This window comes from Chamaea fasciata, unplaced genomic scaffold (assembly GCF_029207755.1).
Source record: "Chamaea fasciata isolate MVZ Bird 193981 ecotype frontalis unplaced genomic scaffold, bChaFas1.0.hap1 SCAF_249, whole genome shotgun sequence".
Taxonomy (NCBI): Eukaryota; Metazoa; Chordata; class Aves; order Passeriformes; family Sylviidae; genus Chamaea; species Chamaea fasciata.
In genome coordinates this window covers 17,545-32,670 of record NW_027094334.1, presented here as the reverse complement: position 1 = coordinate 32,670, position 15,126 = coordinate 17,545, and the positions used below count along the sequence as shown (strand labels likewise).

General features: G+C 60.1%; 2 protein-coding genes across 2 annotated transcripts; both read left to right on the top strand.

Moving 5' to 3' along the window:
• Window positions 1-514: 514 nt before the first annotated feature.
• UBE2M (ubiquitin conjugating enzyme E2 M) lies at window positions 515-5,898 on the top strand. Its single transcript, XM_066208444.1, has 6 exons — window positions 515-986; window positions 2,398-2,492; window positions 2,701-2,739; window positions 2,901-3,004; window positions 4,027-4,090; window positions 5,109-5,898. Exons 1-6 carry the CDS (start codon window positions 878-880, stop codon window positions 5,247-5,249), a joined length of 552 nt encoding a protein of 183 aa, XP_066064541.1. The 5' UTR covers window positions 515-877; the 3' UTR covers window positions 5,250-5,898.
• Window positions 5,899-6,932: 1,034 nt separating this feature from the next.
• Window positions 6,933-14,865, top strand: CHMP2A (charged multivesicular body protein 2A). Its single transcript, XM_066208430.1, has 6 exons — window positions 6,933-7,038; window positions 7,569-7,752; window positions 8,592-8,771; window positions 9,515-9,645; window positions 11,456-11,517; window positions 13,430-14,865. Exons 2-6 carry the CDS (start codon window positions 7,585-7,587, stop codon window positions 13,555-13,557), a joined length of 669 nt encoding a protein of 222 aa, XP_066064527.1. The 5' UTR covers window positions 6,933-7,038; window positions 7,569-7,584; the 3' UTR covers window positions 13,558-14,865.
• The last annotated feature ends 261 nt before the right edge of the window (window positions 14,866-15,126 follow it).

Genomic DNA, 15,126 nt, shown 5'->3' with positions numbered 1-15,126 from the left:
ACAGAAATGGTTGTTTTGCGGAGCGCCTCGCTCCGCCTCCTTTTCCGGAAGAACCCGAAGCGTTCCGGAAAGCTCCGAAGGGCGGGGGGGCGGTGTCTCGGCACCGGAAAGAGTCGATTTCATCCGGAAGAAGGCGAAGCGCCCTCGGGCCCGCCGAGTGTTTCCAGAAAGTCCTGAGGGGCCGCGAACAGCCCGTTCCGGAGAGCCCCGAGCCTCCCTCCCTTCTGGAGAGCCCCGAGGCCGTTCCCGGAGCTCCGGAAGCGGCCCCAAAGCGGCGCCCGCCAACCCCGAGGCCGTTCCGCAAGGCCCCGAAACGGTTCCCGAGCGGCTCCGGGAGCTGCCAGGCCACTCCGGAGTTTGCCGAGAGATCCCGAAGCCGGCCGCAGGTTCCCAAAGCGATCCCAGAGACCCGCGAAGCGGCCCCGGAGATTGCCCAGCGGTTCCGAAGCGCTTTCGGAGAGTCCCGAACCGCCTCCCCCTTTTCCGGAGATCTCCGGAAGTTTTCGGAGGGGCTCCGGACATCCCTGAGACGGTTCCGAGGCGGTTCCGGAGATCCCCGAGGCGGTTCCGGAAGTTGCCCAGCACCTCCGGAGGTTCCCGAAGCGGTTCCGGAAACTCCCGAAGCGGTCCCGACGCAAATCCGGAACTTCCCGACTCATCCCCGGAGCTTCACGAGGCGCTCCCGGAAGTTGCCGAGCGGCTCCGGAAGTTGCCGAGCGGCTCCGGAAGTTGCCGAGCCGGCCGGCCCTCAGCGCTCGCCCCCGGCCCCCGTCGCCCCCGGAGCCCCCGAACCGGAGCCGCCCCCGGCCCGGTCCCGCTCCCTCGGCCCCGGGGGGGGCCCGGACCCGCCCCGGCCCCGCCGCCCCGGCCCGGCAGGATGATCAAGCTCTTCTCGCTGAAGCAGCAGAAGAAGGAGGAGGAATCGGCGGGCGGCACCAAGAGCTCCAGCAAAAAGGCCTCGGCCGCGCAGCTCCGCATCCAGAAAGGTGTGGGGGGAGGCGGCGGGCACGGGCCGGGCCCGGGACGGGGCCCTCAGGGCGGGCAGGGACCGGGCTCGTTAACGGCCCCGGGGCGGGCCGGTACCGGCTGCGGCGGGGCCGCCGTGGGCGCCGGTACCGGGACCCACAGCGCTCGGATACTGGCCCCGGTGGGGGTCACAGACTGGCCCCGGTGGGGGTCACAGACTGGCCCCGGTGGGGGTCACAGACTGGTCCCAGTTGGGGTCACAGACTGGTCCCAGTAGGGGTCACAGACTGGTCCCAGTTGGGGTCACAGACTGGCCCCGGTGGGGGTCACAGACTGGTCCCAGTTGGGGTCACAGACTGGTCCCAGTGGGGGTCACAGACTGGTCCCAGTTGGGGTCACAGACTGGCCCCGGTGGGGGTCACAGACTGGTCCCAGTAGGGGTCACAGACTGGTCCCAGTAGGGGTCACAGACTGGTCCCGGTAGGGTTTAAGTGGTGGTCACACACTGGTCCCGGTGGTGGTCACAGACTGGTCCCGGTGGGGGTCACAGACTGGCCCCCGTGGGGGTCACAGACTGGTCCCAGTTGGGGTCACAGACTGGCCCCGGTGGGGGTCACATACTGGTCCCAGTAGGGGTCACATACTGGTCCCAGTAGGGGTCACAGACTGGCCCCGGTGGGGGTCACATACTGGTCCCAGTGGGGTCACAGACTGGTCCCAGTACGGGTTAAGTGGGGGTCACATACTGGTCCCAGTAGGGGTCATTTACTGGTCCCAGTAGGGGTTAAGTGGGGGTCACAGACTGGTCCCAGTAGGGGTCACAGACTGGTCCCAGTAGGGTTCATTTACTGGTCCCAGTAAGCCTCACACTCTGGTCCCAGCAGGGCCTCGATGGGGGTCATGCACTGGTCCCAGTTAAGGTCAAGTACTGGTCCCAGTAGGGATCTCATACTGGTCCCAGTTAAGGTCACACACTGGTCCCAGTTAAGATCACACACTGGTCCCAGTGGAGCCCTGGGGGAGGTCAGGCACTGGTCCCAGTAAGGCTTTGGTGAGTGTCCCAGTATGGTCCCAGTCGGTGTCACACCCTGGTCCCAGTCGTGGTCACCTACTGGTCCCAGTAGGGATCTTGTACTGGTCTCAGTTAAGATCACACACTGGTCCCAGTAGGGGTCACACACTGGTCCCAGTAAGGCTTTGGGGAGGGTCCCAGTACGGTCCCAGTGAGGGGTTGGGCTCATGGGGTCGTTGTCATGGCCGTGTCCCCTGTGTGTCACCTGTGTGTCACCATGTGGTCCCTGTGTGTCCCCATGTGTCCCCACATGTCCCTCTGTGTCCCCAGCTGTCCCTGTGTCCCCATGTGTCCCCACGCGTCCTCTGCGTGTCCCCAGCTGTCCCCACATGTCCCCACATGTCCCCGTTTGTCCCCAGACATCAACGAGCTGAACCTGCCCAAGACGTGCGAGATCGATTTCTCTGACCAGGACGACCTGCTGCACTTCCGGCTGCTCATCTGCCCCGACGAGGTGGGGACAGCCCTGGCCCCTCCCTGTGTCACCTCTGTCACCTCCCTGTGTCACCTCCCTGACACCTGGGACACCCCTGTCACCTCCCTGGGACATGGGGCATCTCCCTGGGACACCCCTGTCACCTCCCTGTGTGTGACACCTCTGTCCCCTCCCTGTCCCCTCCTTGTCCCCTCTGACCCCTCGGTGACATTTCTCTGTCCCCCAGGGTTTCTACAAGGGCGGAAAATTCGTCTTCAGCTTTAAGGTCAGTGCTGGGCCACCAAACCCCCCCCCTGTGGCCACCAAACGTCCCCTGTGGCCACAAGGGTTACTCTGGTGGCCCCAGGGTGACATTAGTGTCCCCGTGGTGGCCCCGGTGTCCCCGTGGTGACATTGGTGGCCCCGCGGTGACACGGGTGTCCCCAGGTGGGGCAGGGCTACCCGCACGACCCGCCCAAGGTGAAGTGTGAGACGATGGTTTATCACCCCAACATCGACCTGGAGGGCAACGTCTGCCTCAACATCCTCAGGTGGGCAACCGAACGCCTCGGGTGGGCTACTGACACACCTGGGGGGGCTAGGGACACACCTGGGGGGGCCAGGGACACACCTGGGGGGGCTACTGACACACCTGGGGGGGCTAGGGACACATCTGGGGGGTACTGACACACCTGGAGGGGCCAGGGACACACCTGGGGTGGCCAGGGACACACCTGGGGGGACCAGGGACACATCTGGGGGGGCTAGGGACACACCTGGGGGGGCTAGGGACACATCTGGGGGGGGTACTGACACACCTGGGGGGGCTACTGACACACCTGGGGGGGCTAGGGACACACCTGGGGGGGCCAGGGACACACCTGGGGGGGCTACTGACACACCTGGGGGGGCTAGGGACACACCTGGGGGGGCTACTGACACACCTGGGGGGGCTAGGGACACACCTGGGGGGTACTGACACACCTGGAGGGGCCAGGGACACACCTGGAGGGGCTAGGGACACACCTGGGGGGGCCAGGGACACACCTGGGGGGGCTAGGGACACACCTGGGGGGGCTAGGGACACATCTGGGGGGGCTACTGACACACCTGGGGGGCAACGTCTGCCTCAGCATCCTCAGGTGGGCAACCGAACGCCTCAGGTGGGCTACCAAACACACCTGGGGGGGCTACTGACACACCTGGGGGGGCTAGGGACACACCTGGGGGGGCCAGGGACACACCTGGGGGGGCCAGGGACACATCTGGGGGGGCCAGGGACACACCTGGGGGGGCTACTGACACACCTGGGGGGGCTAGCGACACACCTGGGGGGGCTACTGACACACCTGTGGGGGCTAGCGACACACCTGGGGGGCAACGTCTGCCTCAGCATCCTCAGGTGGGCAACCGAATGCCTCAGGTGGGCTACCAAACACACCTGGGGGGGCTACTGACACACCTGGGGGGGGCTGTTGGTATCTTGGGGGGTGGCCACGGTGGCCACACTGACCGCTGGCTGTGGTGACCATGTGGTGACCACTGACCGCACTGACCGCTGCCGTGTCCGCAGGGAGGACTGGAAGCCGGTGCTGACCATCAACTCCATCATCTACGGCCTCCAGTACCTGTTCCTGGTGAGCGCACCTGGGACACACCTGGGATGGCTTGGGAACACCTGGGGGGGGCTTGGGGACACCTGGGGACACCTTGGGACACCTGGGGGGGGCGTGGGGACACCTGGGGACTCACCTGGAGACACCTGGGGACTCACCTGGGGACACACCTGGGATGGCTTGGGAACACCTGGGGGGGGCTTGGGGACACCTTGGGACACCTGGGGGGGGCGTGGGGACACCTGGGGACTCACCTGGAGACACCTGGGGACTCACCTGGGGACACACCTGGGACGGCTTGGGGACACCTGGGGGAGCTTGGGGACGTGAGGGGGAGGCACCTGAGGGGTGTTTGGGGACACCTTGGGGACACACACCTGATGGCCTTGGGGGCACGGGACCACACCTGGTGACACCTGGGGACAGCTGGGGGGCTTGGGGACACACCTGGGGAGCTTGGGGACATGGGGGGCGGTGTTTGAGGACACACCTGGGGACATCGGGACACATCTGGGGGGGGCTTGGGGACAGCTGGGGACACACCTGGGGATGTTTGGGGACACCTGGAGGGCTTGGGGACACACCTGGGCAGGTTGGGGACACACCTGGGGGGACATGGGGACACACCTGGAGGGGGTTGGAGGTACCTTGGGGACGTGGGGACACCTGGGGCTGTTTGGGGACACTTTGGGGACACCCGGAGGCCGTTTGGGGGTTCTGGAGTTTCCCCCTCTCCGATTTCGGGGTCACCCCAAAGCCCCGGGGGCTCTTTAGTGGGAGGTGTCCCAGGGATGTCCCTAAAACGGGCTTGGGGGTCTCCCCCCACATTTTGGGGTCCCCCAAACCCCGAATTTCTCCCCCAAAAAGGAGCCGAACCCCGAGGACCCCCTGAACAAAAGAGCCAGACCCCGACCAAAGGGCTCATGGGATTTGGGGGGTGTTAGAGGGTTTTGGGGTGTCCCCAGCCACATTTTAGGGGGTTTGGGGTCTCCCCCCACATTTTGGGGTCCCCCAAACCCCGAATTTCCCCCCCAAAAAGGAGCCGAACCCCGAGGACCCCCTGAACAAGGAGGCGGCCGAGGTCCTGCAGAGCAACCGGCGCCTGTTCGAGCAGAACGTGCAGCGCTCGCTGCGGGGGGGCTACGTGGGGGCCACCTACTTCGAGCGCTGCCTCAAGTGACCCCCCCCCCAAAAAAAAAAAAACCCCCCAAAAAAACCCCCCAAAACCACAGATCCCCCAAACCCGACCCCACAAATCTCCCCTTGGTTGTGGGGGGGAGGGGGTTTGTGGGGTTTGCCCAGCCCCGAGCGCTGCCTGGAGTGACCCCCCCCCCCCCAAAAAAAAACCAAACAAACAAACCCCAAAACTGCCTGAGAGCCCCCCCAAAAATAGCCCGGGGGGGTCATCCCATCCCCCACCCAAAAAAAACACCCCAAAAAAACCCCCAAACCTGGAGCGCCCCCACCCCAAACCAGCCCAGCCCCTCCTGGGGGGTTCCTGGGGGTCGCCGACCCCGAAGTGACCCCCAGAAACCCTCCAGGGTCGCCCCCCTTCCTTCTTAACCCCCCCCCCAAAAAAAAAAAACCCCAAAACTCCCAAAACCGATTGGGGGGGATGGGCGGGGAGGTGGGGAGGAGCGCTGACCTCGAGTGACCCCACCCAAAAAACCCCCCAAAACCCCACAAAAAACCCCAAAATTCCCCCCCAAAAATCCCCCTGGGGGGGGGTGGGGGCGTGGGGGTCACTCCCTTCAGCGCTGCCTTGAGGGACCCCCCCAAAAAAACCCCCCAAAAAAACCCCCAAAAATCCCCCAAATCCCCTCCCCCCCCTATTTATTCCCCCCCCCGGGGGTGGGGCAGCCCCTCCCCCCTGCCCCTCCCCCCCCAGCGCTGCTCGGGCCCAGATTAAAGAGCCAAGGGACTGGTTTGGACTGGTTTGAACTGGTTTGGGTTGGTTTGGATTGGTCTGGGCTGGTTTGGACTGGTTTGGGCTGAGGAGGGAGACAGGACGGGTTATACTGGATCGTACTGGTTTGTACTGGGGAGGGTGACTGGTTGTACTGGGTTATACTGGTTTGGACGGGGTTATACTGGGGGCTGTTACTGGTTATACTGTGAGGGATCAGTTGATGTCACTGGTTATACTGGGCCGTGGTGGAGCAGGGTGTTACTGGTTTATACTGGGAGGGGGGGGTGGGTGTCACTGGTTAAACTGGGACGCGCCCAGTTCCGTTCCTCAAAGACCCCAGTATCCCCAGTTCCCCATCCCAGTATCCCCAGTTCCCCATCCCAGTATCCCCAGTTCCGCATCCCAGTATCCCCAGTATCCCCAGTTCCCCATCCCATCATTCCCAGTATCCCCAGTTCCCCATCCCATCATTCCCAGTATCCCCAGTTCCCCATCCCAGTATCCCCAGTATCCCCAGTTCCCCATCCCATCATTCCCAGTATCCCCAGTTCCCCATCCCAGTATCCCCAGTATCCCCTGTTCCCCATCCCAGTATCCCCAGTATCCCCAGTTCCCCATCCCATCATTCCCAGTATCCCCAGTTCCCCATCCCAGTAATCCCAGTATCCCCCAGCCTGGCTGACACCCCCAGGCCGCCAGGAGTCGCTGTCCCGGGCAGAGCCGCTCGGGCCGCTGCTCCTTGTGCCCTCCACCGGAAGTGGCCGTTCCGGCCGCTCCTCTCGCTGTCCTCCACCGGAACTGGCTGCTCTGGCCGCTCCTCTCGCTGTCCCCCACCGGAAGTGGCCGTTCCGGCCATTCCTCTCGCTGTCCCCCACCGGAAGTGGCCGTTCCGGCCATTCCTCTCGCTGTCCTCCCACCGGAAGTGGCCGCCCCGGCCTCTCTCTGTGGTTCGTTCCGCCCCCTCCCGGCGCCGCCGTCACGTGACCGAAACCCGCCCGGCGTCACGTGATCGGAACCGCGCGTGACGTCACTGTTTGCGGAAGTGCCCGGGAGGAGCCGGGTGAGGGCCGGGGGCGTCCGGGGGGGGATCTGGGGACATTTGGGGACATTTTGGGGGGACTAAGGGGCCCGGGGGGCGTTTGGGGCGGGTTTCAGGGGATTTGAGCGGGTTGCGGGCGGATTTCGGGAGCCGGGAGCGGCTCCGGGGGGGCCCTGAGGGGACAGCGGGGGCGGTGGGGCGGGCCGGGTGTCCCCGTGTCCCCTCCCCGTGTCCCTCCGGTGTCCGTGTCCCCCATGTCCGTATCCCCCACCTGTGTCCCCAATGGTCCCGGGTGTCCCACAGGTGTCCCCAGCACCCCACCGGTGTCCCATGAGCGTCTCCAATACGCCATCGGTGTCCCCAGTGTCCCCAATGTCCCCAAGTGTCACACAGGTGTCCCCAGTGTCCCCACGGAGCTGCTCTTTGGGTGCCCGAGGAGCTCCTGCGGCAGAGGCAGCGCGCCCTGGGCCGTGTCCCCTCGGTGTCCCCAGTGTCCCCTCGGTGTCCCCAGTGTCCCCTCGGTGTCCCAGTGATGTCCCCGATGTCCCCAGGTGTCCCCAGAGCCCCATGGAGCTGCTCTTCGGCCGCCGGCGCACCCCCGAGGAGCTGCTGCGGCAGAACCAGCGCGCCCTGGGCCGCGCCGTGCGGGAGCTGGACCGAGAGCGGCAGAAACTGGAGGCGCAGGAGAAGAAAATCATCGCCGACATCAAGAAGATGGCCAAGCAGGGACAGATGGTCAGGGGGACACGGGGGGACAACGGGGACACGGGGGACACTGAGGGGACATGGAGTGTCCCCTGTCTCTTCGGGCTGTCCCCTCTGTCCCTGTTTGTCCTTCTCTGTCCCCATTGTCCCTGCCCATCCTTGTGGCATCCCTGCTGTCCCCAGTGTCCCCTGCTGTCCCCCGATGCTGTCCCCAGTGTGCCCTGTGTGTCCCCCATGTCCTTCACCCTGTCCCTCCTATCCTTGTCACTGTCCCTGCTGTCCCCTGACCCTGTCCCCGCTGTCCCCAGGATGCTGTCGCTGTCCCCTGTCCCTGTGGCTGTCCCCTGTCCCAGATGCTGTCCCCACTGTCCCCTGTCCCTATCCTTGCTGTCCCCTGTCCCTGAGGCTCTCCACTGTCCCTGCCACTGTCCCCTGTCCCTGTCCCCTGACCCTATCCCTGCTGTCCCCTGACGCTGTCCCCTGTGTCCCTGCTGTCCCTGATCCTGTCCCTGTCCCCTGTCCCTGTCCCCTGACCCTGATCCTGTCCCTGTCCCCTGTCCCTGTCCCCTGACACTCCTGTGTCCCTGTCCCCTGTCCCTGCTGTCCCAGGACGTGGTGCGGGTGATGGCCAAGGACCGTCCCTGTCCCTCACCCTGTCCCCATGTCCCCATGTCCCCAGGACGCTGTCCCCTGTGTCTCCTGCTGTCCCTGACGCTGTCCCCATGTCCCTGCTGACGCTGTCCCTTTGTCCCCCGGTGTCCCCAGGACGCGGTGCGGGTGATGGCCAAGGACCGTCCCTGTCCCCGACACTGTCCCCCGTGTCCCCATGTCCCTGCTGACGCTGTCCCTTTGTCCCCCGGTGTCCCCAGGACGCGGTGCGGGTGATGGCCAAGGACCTGGTGCGGACGCGGCGCTACGTGCGCAAGTTCATCGCCATGAGGGCGAACGTGCAGGGCGTGGCCCTGAGGGTGCAGACCCTGAAATCCAACAGCGCCATGGCCAGCGCCATGCGGGGGGTCACCAGGGCCATGGCCACCATGAACAGACAGGTGAGTCACCTGGGGACACCTGGGTGTGTCACCTGGGTCACCTGTGTGTGTGTGTGTCGCTGAGATCCAACAGCGCCATGGCCGGCGCCATGCGGGGGGTCACCAGGGCCATGGCCACCATGAACAGACAGGTGAGTCACCTGGGGACACCTGGGTGTGTCACCTGTGTGTGTGTGACCTGTGTGTGTGTGAGTCACTTGGGTCACCTGGGATGTCACTTGGGTCACCTGGGGTGTCACCTGGGTCATGGTGACATTGCAGACAGAGGTGGGGGGCGCCTGGGTGTCCCCACGGCCACACTGCTGTCCCCAGTGTCCCCAGTGTCCCCTGGCTGTCCCCTGTCTGTCCCCAGTGTCCCCAGTGTCCCCTGGCTGTCCCCAGTGTCCCCTGTCTGTCCCCAGTGTCCCCTGGCTGTCCCCTGGCTGTCCCCAGTGTCCCCTGGCTGTCCCCAGTGTCCCCTGGCTGTCCCCTGGCTGTCCCCTGGCTGTCCCCAGTGTCCCCTGGCTGTCCCCAGTGTCCCCCAGTGTCCCCTGGCTGTCCCCAGTGTCCCCAGTGTCCCCTGGCTGTCCCCAGTGTCCCCTGGCTGTCCCCTGGCTGTCCCCAGTGTCCCCTGGCTGTCCCCAGTGTCCCCTGGCTGTCCCCTGGCTGTCCCCAGTGTCCCCAGTGTCCCCTGGCTGTCCCCAGTGTCCCCTGGCTGTCCCCAGTGTCCCCAGTGTCCCCAGTGTCCCCTGCTGTGTCCCCAGCTGAAGCTGCCGCAGATCCAGCGGATCCTGCTGGAGTTCCAGAAGCAGTCGGAGCTGATGGACATGAAGGAGGAGCTGATGAACGACGCCATCGACGACGCCCTCGGGGACGAGGACGACGAGGACGAGAGGTGGGGACACCTGGGGGCTCTTGGGGACACCTGGGGACACCCGGGGGACACTCAGGGACACTTGGGCCACCCTGGGGGGACACTGGGGACACACCTGGGGGCACCTGGGGACACGGGGAGTGGGGACATGGAGGGGATGGACCGGGTCCCAGTATGTCCCAGTATGTCCCAGCATGTCCCAGTATGTCCCAGTCTGTCCCAGTATATCCCAGCATGTCCCAGTACGTCGCAGTCTGTCCCAGTTTGTCCCAGTCTGTCCCAGTATATCCCAGTATAACCAAGTATCTCCCAGTATAAGCCAGTTTGTCCCGCAGTGACTCCGCGGTGTTTAGTATCCCCCAGTATATCCCAGTCTAACTCAGTCTGTTCCAGTCTATCCCAGTATAACCAGTATAACGCAGTCCATCCCAGTATCTCCCAGTCTAACCAGTATAACCCGCAGTGACACCGTGGTGTCCCAGTATAACCAGTATCTCCCAGTCTAACCAGTATAACCCGCAGTGACGCCGTGGTGTCCCAGTATAACCAGTATCTCCCAGTCTAACCAGTGTAACCCCGCAGTGACGCCGTGGTGTCCCAGTATAACCAGTATCTCCCAGTCTAACCAGTCTAACCCCGCAGTGACGCCGTGGTGTCCCAGTATAACCAGTATCTCCCAGTCTAACCAGTATAACCCGCAGTGACGCCGTGGTGTCCCAGTATAACCAGTATCTCCCAGTCTAACCAGTGTAACCCCGCAGTGACGCCGTGGTGTCCCAGTATAACCAGTATCTCCCAGTCTAACCAGTCTAACCCCGCAGTGACGCCGTGGTGTCCCAGTATAACCAGTATCTCCCAGTCTAACCAGTATAACCCCGCAGTGACGCCGTGGTGTCCCAGTATAACCAGTATCTCCCAGTCTAACCAGTATAACCCGCAGTGACGCCGTGGTGTCCCAGTATAACCAGTATCTCCCAGTCTAACCAGTATAACCCGCAGTGACGCCGTGGTGTCCCAGTATAACCAGTATCTCCCAGTCTAACCAGTGTAACCCCGCAGTGACGCCGTGGTGTCGCAGTATAACCAGTATCTCCCAGTCTAACCAGTATAACCCGCAGTGACGCCGTGGTGTCCCAGTATAACCAGTATCTCCCAGTCTAACCAGTATAACCCGCAGTGACGCCGTGGTGTCCCAGTATAACCAGTATCTCCCAGTCTAACCAGTCTAACCCCGCAGTGACGCCGTGGTGTCCCAGTATAACCAGTATCTCCCAGTCTAACCAGTGTAACCCCGCAGTGACGCCGTGGTGTCCCAGTATAACCAGTCTGTCCCAGTCTAACCAGTATAACCCGCAGTGACGCCGTGGTGTCCCAGTATAACCAGTATCTCCCAGTCTAACCAGTATAACCCGCAGTGACGCCGTGGTGTCCCAGTATAACCAGTATCTCCCAGTCTAACCAGTGTAACCCCGCAGTGACGCCGTGGTGTCGCAGTATAACCAGTATCTCCCAGTCTAACCAGTATAACCCGCAGTGACGCCGTGGTGTCCCAGTATAACCAGTATCTCCCAGTCTAACCAGTATAACCCGCAGTGACGCCGTGGTGTCCCAGTATAACCAGTCTGTCCCAGTCTAACCAGTGTAACCCCGCAGTGACGCCGTGGTGTCCCAGTATAACCAGTATCTCCCAGTCTAACCAGTATAACCCGCAGTGACGCCGTGGTGTCCCAGTATAACCAGTATCTCCCAGTCTAACCAGTATAACCCCGCAGTGACGCCGTGGTGTCCCAGTATAACCAGTATCTCCCAGTCTAACCAGTATAACCCGCAGTGACGCCGTGGTGTCGCAGGTCCTGGACGAGCTGGGGCTGAACCTGACGGACGAACTGGCCAGTGAGTGCGGGGGGGATTTGGGGGATTTGGGGGATTTGGGGAATTTTGGGGAGATTTGGGGGGATTTTGGGGAGATTTAAGGAACATTTTGGGAAAATTGGGAGGATTTGGGGGAATTTTGGGGGGATTTTGGGGGATTTAAGGGATGTTTTGGGGGGATTTGGGCGGGATTTAAGGGATATTTGGGGGAATTTTGGTAATTTCGGGGGATTTGGGGAGGATTTAAGGGACTTTTGGGAGGATTTGGGGAGGATTTGAGGGATGTTTTGGGGGGAATTTCTGCGGGAATTTTGGGGGAAGATTTAAGGGACATTTTGGGGGGATTTTGAGGGGATTTGGGGGAATTTTGGGAGGATTTAAGGGACATTTTGGGGGGATTTTGGGAAATTCTGGGGGGAATTGGGGGATTTTGGGGGAATTTGGGGGGATTTTGGGGCAGATTTCAGTGACCTTCGCGGGGGCGTTTCCGGCCATTTCGGGCTCGTTTTCGGGGGGATTTTTGGGGGGGATTTTGGGTTTTTTTGGGAGGATTTTGGAAATATTTGGGGGATTTACGGGATATTTTGGGGAATTTTGGAAATTTTTGGGGCAATTGGGGGATTTTGGTGAATTCTGGGGGGATTTGGGGCAGATTTCAGTGACATTTTGGGGCAGATTTCAGTGACTTTTCGCCGGGGCGTTTCCGGCCGTTTCGGGCTCGTTTTCGGGGGGATTTTTGGGGGGATTTTGGGTTTTTTGGGGAATTTTGGAAATATTTGGGGGATTTACGGGATATTTTGGGGAATTTTGGAAATATTTGGGGCAATTGGGGGATTTTGGTGAATTTTGGGGGGATTTGGGGCAGATTTCAGTGACATTTTGGGGCAGATTTCGGTGACTTTTCGCCGGGGCGTTTCCGGCCGTTTCGGGCTCGTTTTCGGGGGGATTTTTGGGGGGATTTTGGGTTTTTTGGGGGAATTTTGGAAATATTTGGGGCAATTGGGGGATTTTGGTGAATTTTGGGGGGATTTGGGGCAGATTTCAGTGACATTTTGGGGCAGATTTCAGTGACTTTTCGCCGGGGCGTTTCCGGCCGTTTCGGGCTCGTTTTCGGGGGGATTTTTGGGGGGATTTTGGGTTTTTTGGGGGAATTTTGGAAATATTTGGGGCAATTGGGGGATTTTGGTGAATTTTGGGGGGATTTGGGGCAGATTTCAGTGACATTTTGGGGCAGATTTCAGTGACTTTTCGCCGGGGCGTTTCCGGCCGTTTCGGGCTCGTTTTCGGGGGGATTTTTGGGGGGATTTTGGGTTTTTTGGGGGAATTTTGGAAATATTTGGGGCAATTGGGGGATTTTGGTGAATTCTGTGGGGTTTTGGGGCAGATTTCAGTGACATTTTGGGGCAGATTTCAGTGACTTTTCGCCGGGGCGTTTCCGGCCGTTTCGGGCTCGTTTTCGGGGGGATTTTTGGGGGGGATTTTGGGTTTTTTGGGGAGGATTTTGGAAATATTTGGGGGATTTATGGGATATTTTGGGGAATTTTGGAAATTTTTGGGGCAATTGGGGGATTTTGGTGAATTCTGGGGGGATTTGGGGCAGATTTCAGTGACATTTTGGGGCAGATTTCGGTGACTTTTCGCCGGGGCGTTTCCGGCCGTTTCGGGCTCGTTTTTGGGGGGATTTTTGGGGGGGATTTTGGGTTTTTTGGGGGAATTTTGGAAATTTTTGGGGCAATTGGGGGATTTTGGTGAATTCTGGGGGGATTTGGGGCAGATTTCAGTGACATTTTGGGGCAGATTTCAGTGACTTTTCGCCGGGGCGTTTCCGGCCGTTTCGGGCTCGTTTTCGGGGGGATTTCTGTGGGATTTTTTTGGGAATTTTTTTTGGGGGTGTCCCCGATGTCCCCTGAGTGTCCCTGTCCCCCGTCCCCAGCGCTGCCGGCCCCGGGGGGGTCGCTGGCGGCCGGGGAGGGCCGCGCCGGGGCCGAGCCCGCCGGAGCCGCTCTGGCCGACGCCGACGCCGACCTGGAGGAGCGGCTCAAGAACCTGCGCCGGGACTGAAAAACCCAACTCGGATTCGGGATTTCCCCGGAATTTGGGGATTTATCCCCGTTTTGGGGGGGATTCCCGCTTTTATTCGGGATTTTCCCCTCCCCTTTTTTTTTTTTTTTTTTTTGCCTTTTTTTTTTTTCCGGGATTTCTCCATCTTTATTCCGATTTTTTTTTTTTTGAGTGGTTTTTGGAGTGGTTTTGGGATTCTGACCTCGCCCCAAAATGGGATTTTCCCCCTTTTATTTGGGATTTTCCCCTTTTTTTTGGGATTTCCCCCCATTTTTTGGGATTTCCCCCATTTTTTGGGATTTTCCCCCATTTTTTGGGATTTCCCCCCATTTTTTGGGATTTTCCCCCATTTTTTTTTGAGATTTCCCTCCCTTTTTTTTTGGGATTTCTCTCCAATTTTAGGATTTCCTCCCGTTTCGGGGGGATTTCACCCCGTTTTTTTGGGATTTTGGGCCATCCCGGGGGGGGATTTTCCCCCTTTATTCTGATTTTTTGGGGCGGTTTTGGGATTCTGACCGCATCCCAAAATGGGACTTTTCCCCCTTTTTTTTGGGATTTTCCTCCTTTTTGGGACTTCCCCCCTTTTTTTGGGATTCTCCCCCTTTATTTGTTCAGATCTCCACTCTTTATTTGTGATTCTCCTCCTTTATTTAAGATTTTTTTCAGGATTTTTTTGCCATCCTGGGGGGGGGAATTTTCCCCCTTTATTCCCATTTTCCGGGTGGATTTTGGAGTCTGACCCCCCCACATTGGGATTTCCCCCCTTTATTTGGGATTTTCCCCCTTTTTTTTGGGATCTCCCCCTTTTTTGGGGGGGATTTTCCCCTTTATTTTGGGATTTCCCCTTTTATTTGGGATCTTCCCCCCTTTATTTGGGATTTTCCCCCTTTTTTGGGATCTTCACTCTTTTTTTTTTGGGATTTTCCCCCTTTATTTGAGCTCTCCCCCCTGGTTTTGGGATTTTCCCCCTTTTGGGGGATTTTTTCCCCCTTTTTTTTGGGATTTCCCCCTTTTTTGGGATTTCCCCCCCTTTTATTTGGGATTTTCCCCCTATTTTTTTGGAATTTCTCCCCCGGTTTTGGAATTTTCCCTTTTTTTGGGGATTTCCCCCCTTTTTTTTTGGGATTTCCCCCTTTTTTAGGGCTTTCGGACCCCCCGGGGGTCTTTCCCCCCATTTTTTGGGGCGCTGACACTACTTTCGGGGTGAATTCCCCTTTTTTTTTGTGTCTTTCTCCCGTTTTTGGGGTTTTTCCCCCCGTTTTTGGGGTTCCCCCCCTTTTCCCCCCAATAAAGTTTCCTTGGACCTGCGGCTGCTCCGGTTCCTTCCCAGTTTGGGACTGGGAGCGCTGGGAGGGCGTGGTGGGGGGGCGCTGGGGGGTCCTTTCGGAGATTTCGGGATAATTTTGGGGTAATTTGGGGGTTTTTCGGGGCAGTTCTGGATCAATTTGGGATCTTGGCGGGTGGGAGGGGCCGTTTTCGGGTGGGAAAAAAAAAAAAAAAACCCCAAAATTTAGAATTTTCAGAATCTCCTGGGTTGTTTGTTTTTTTTTTGGGGGGGGGGGGGAAAAT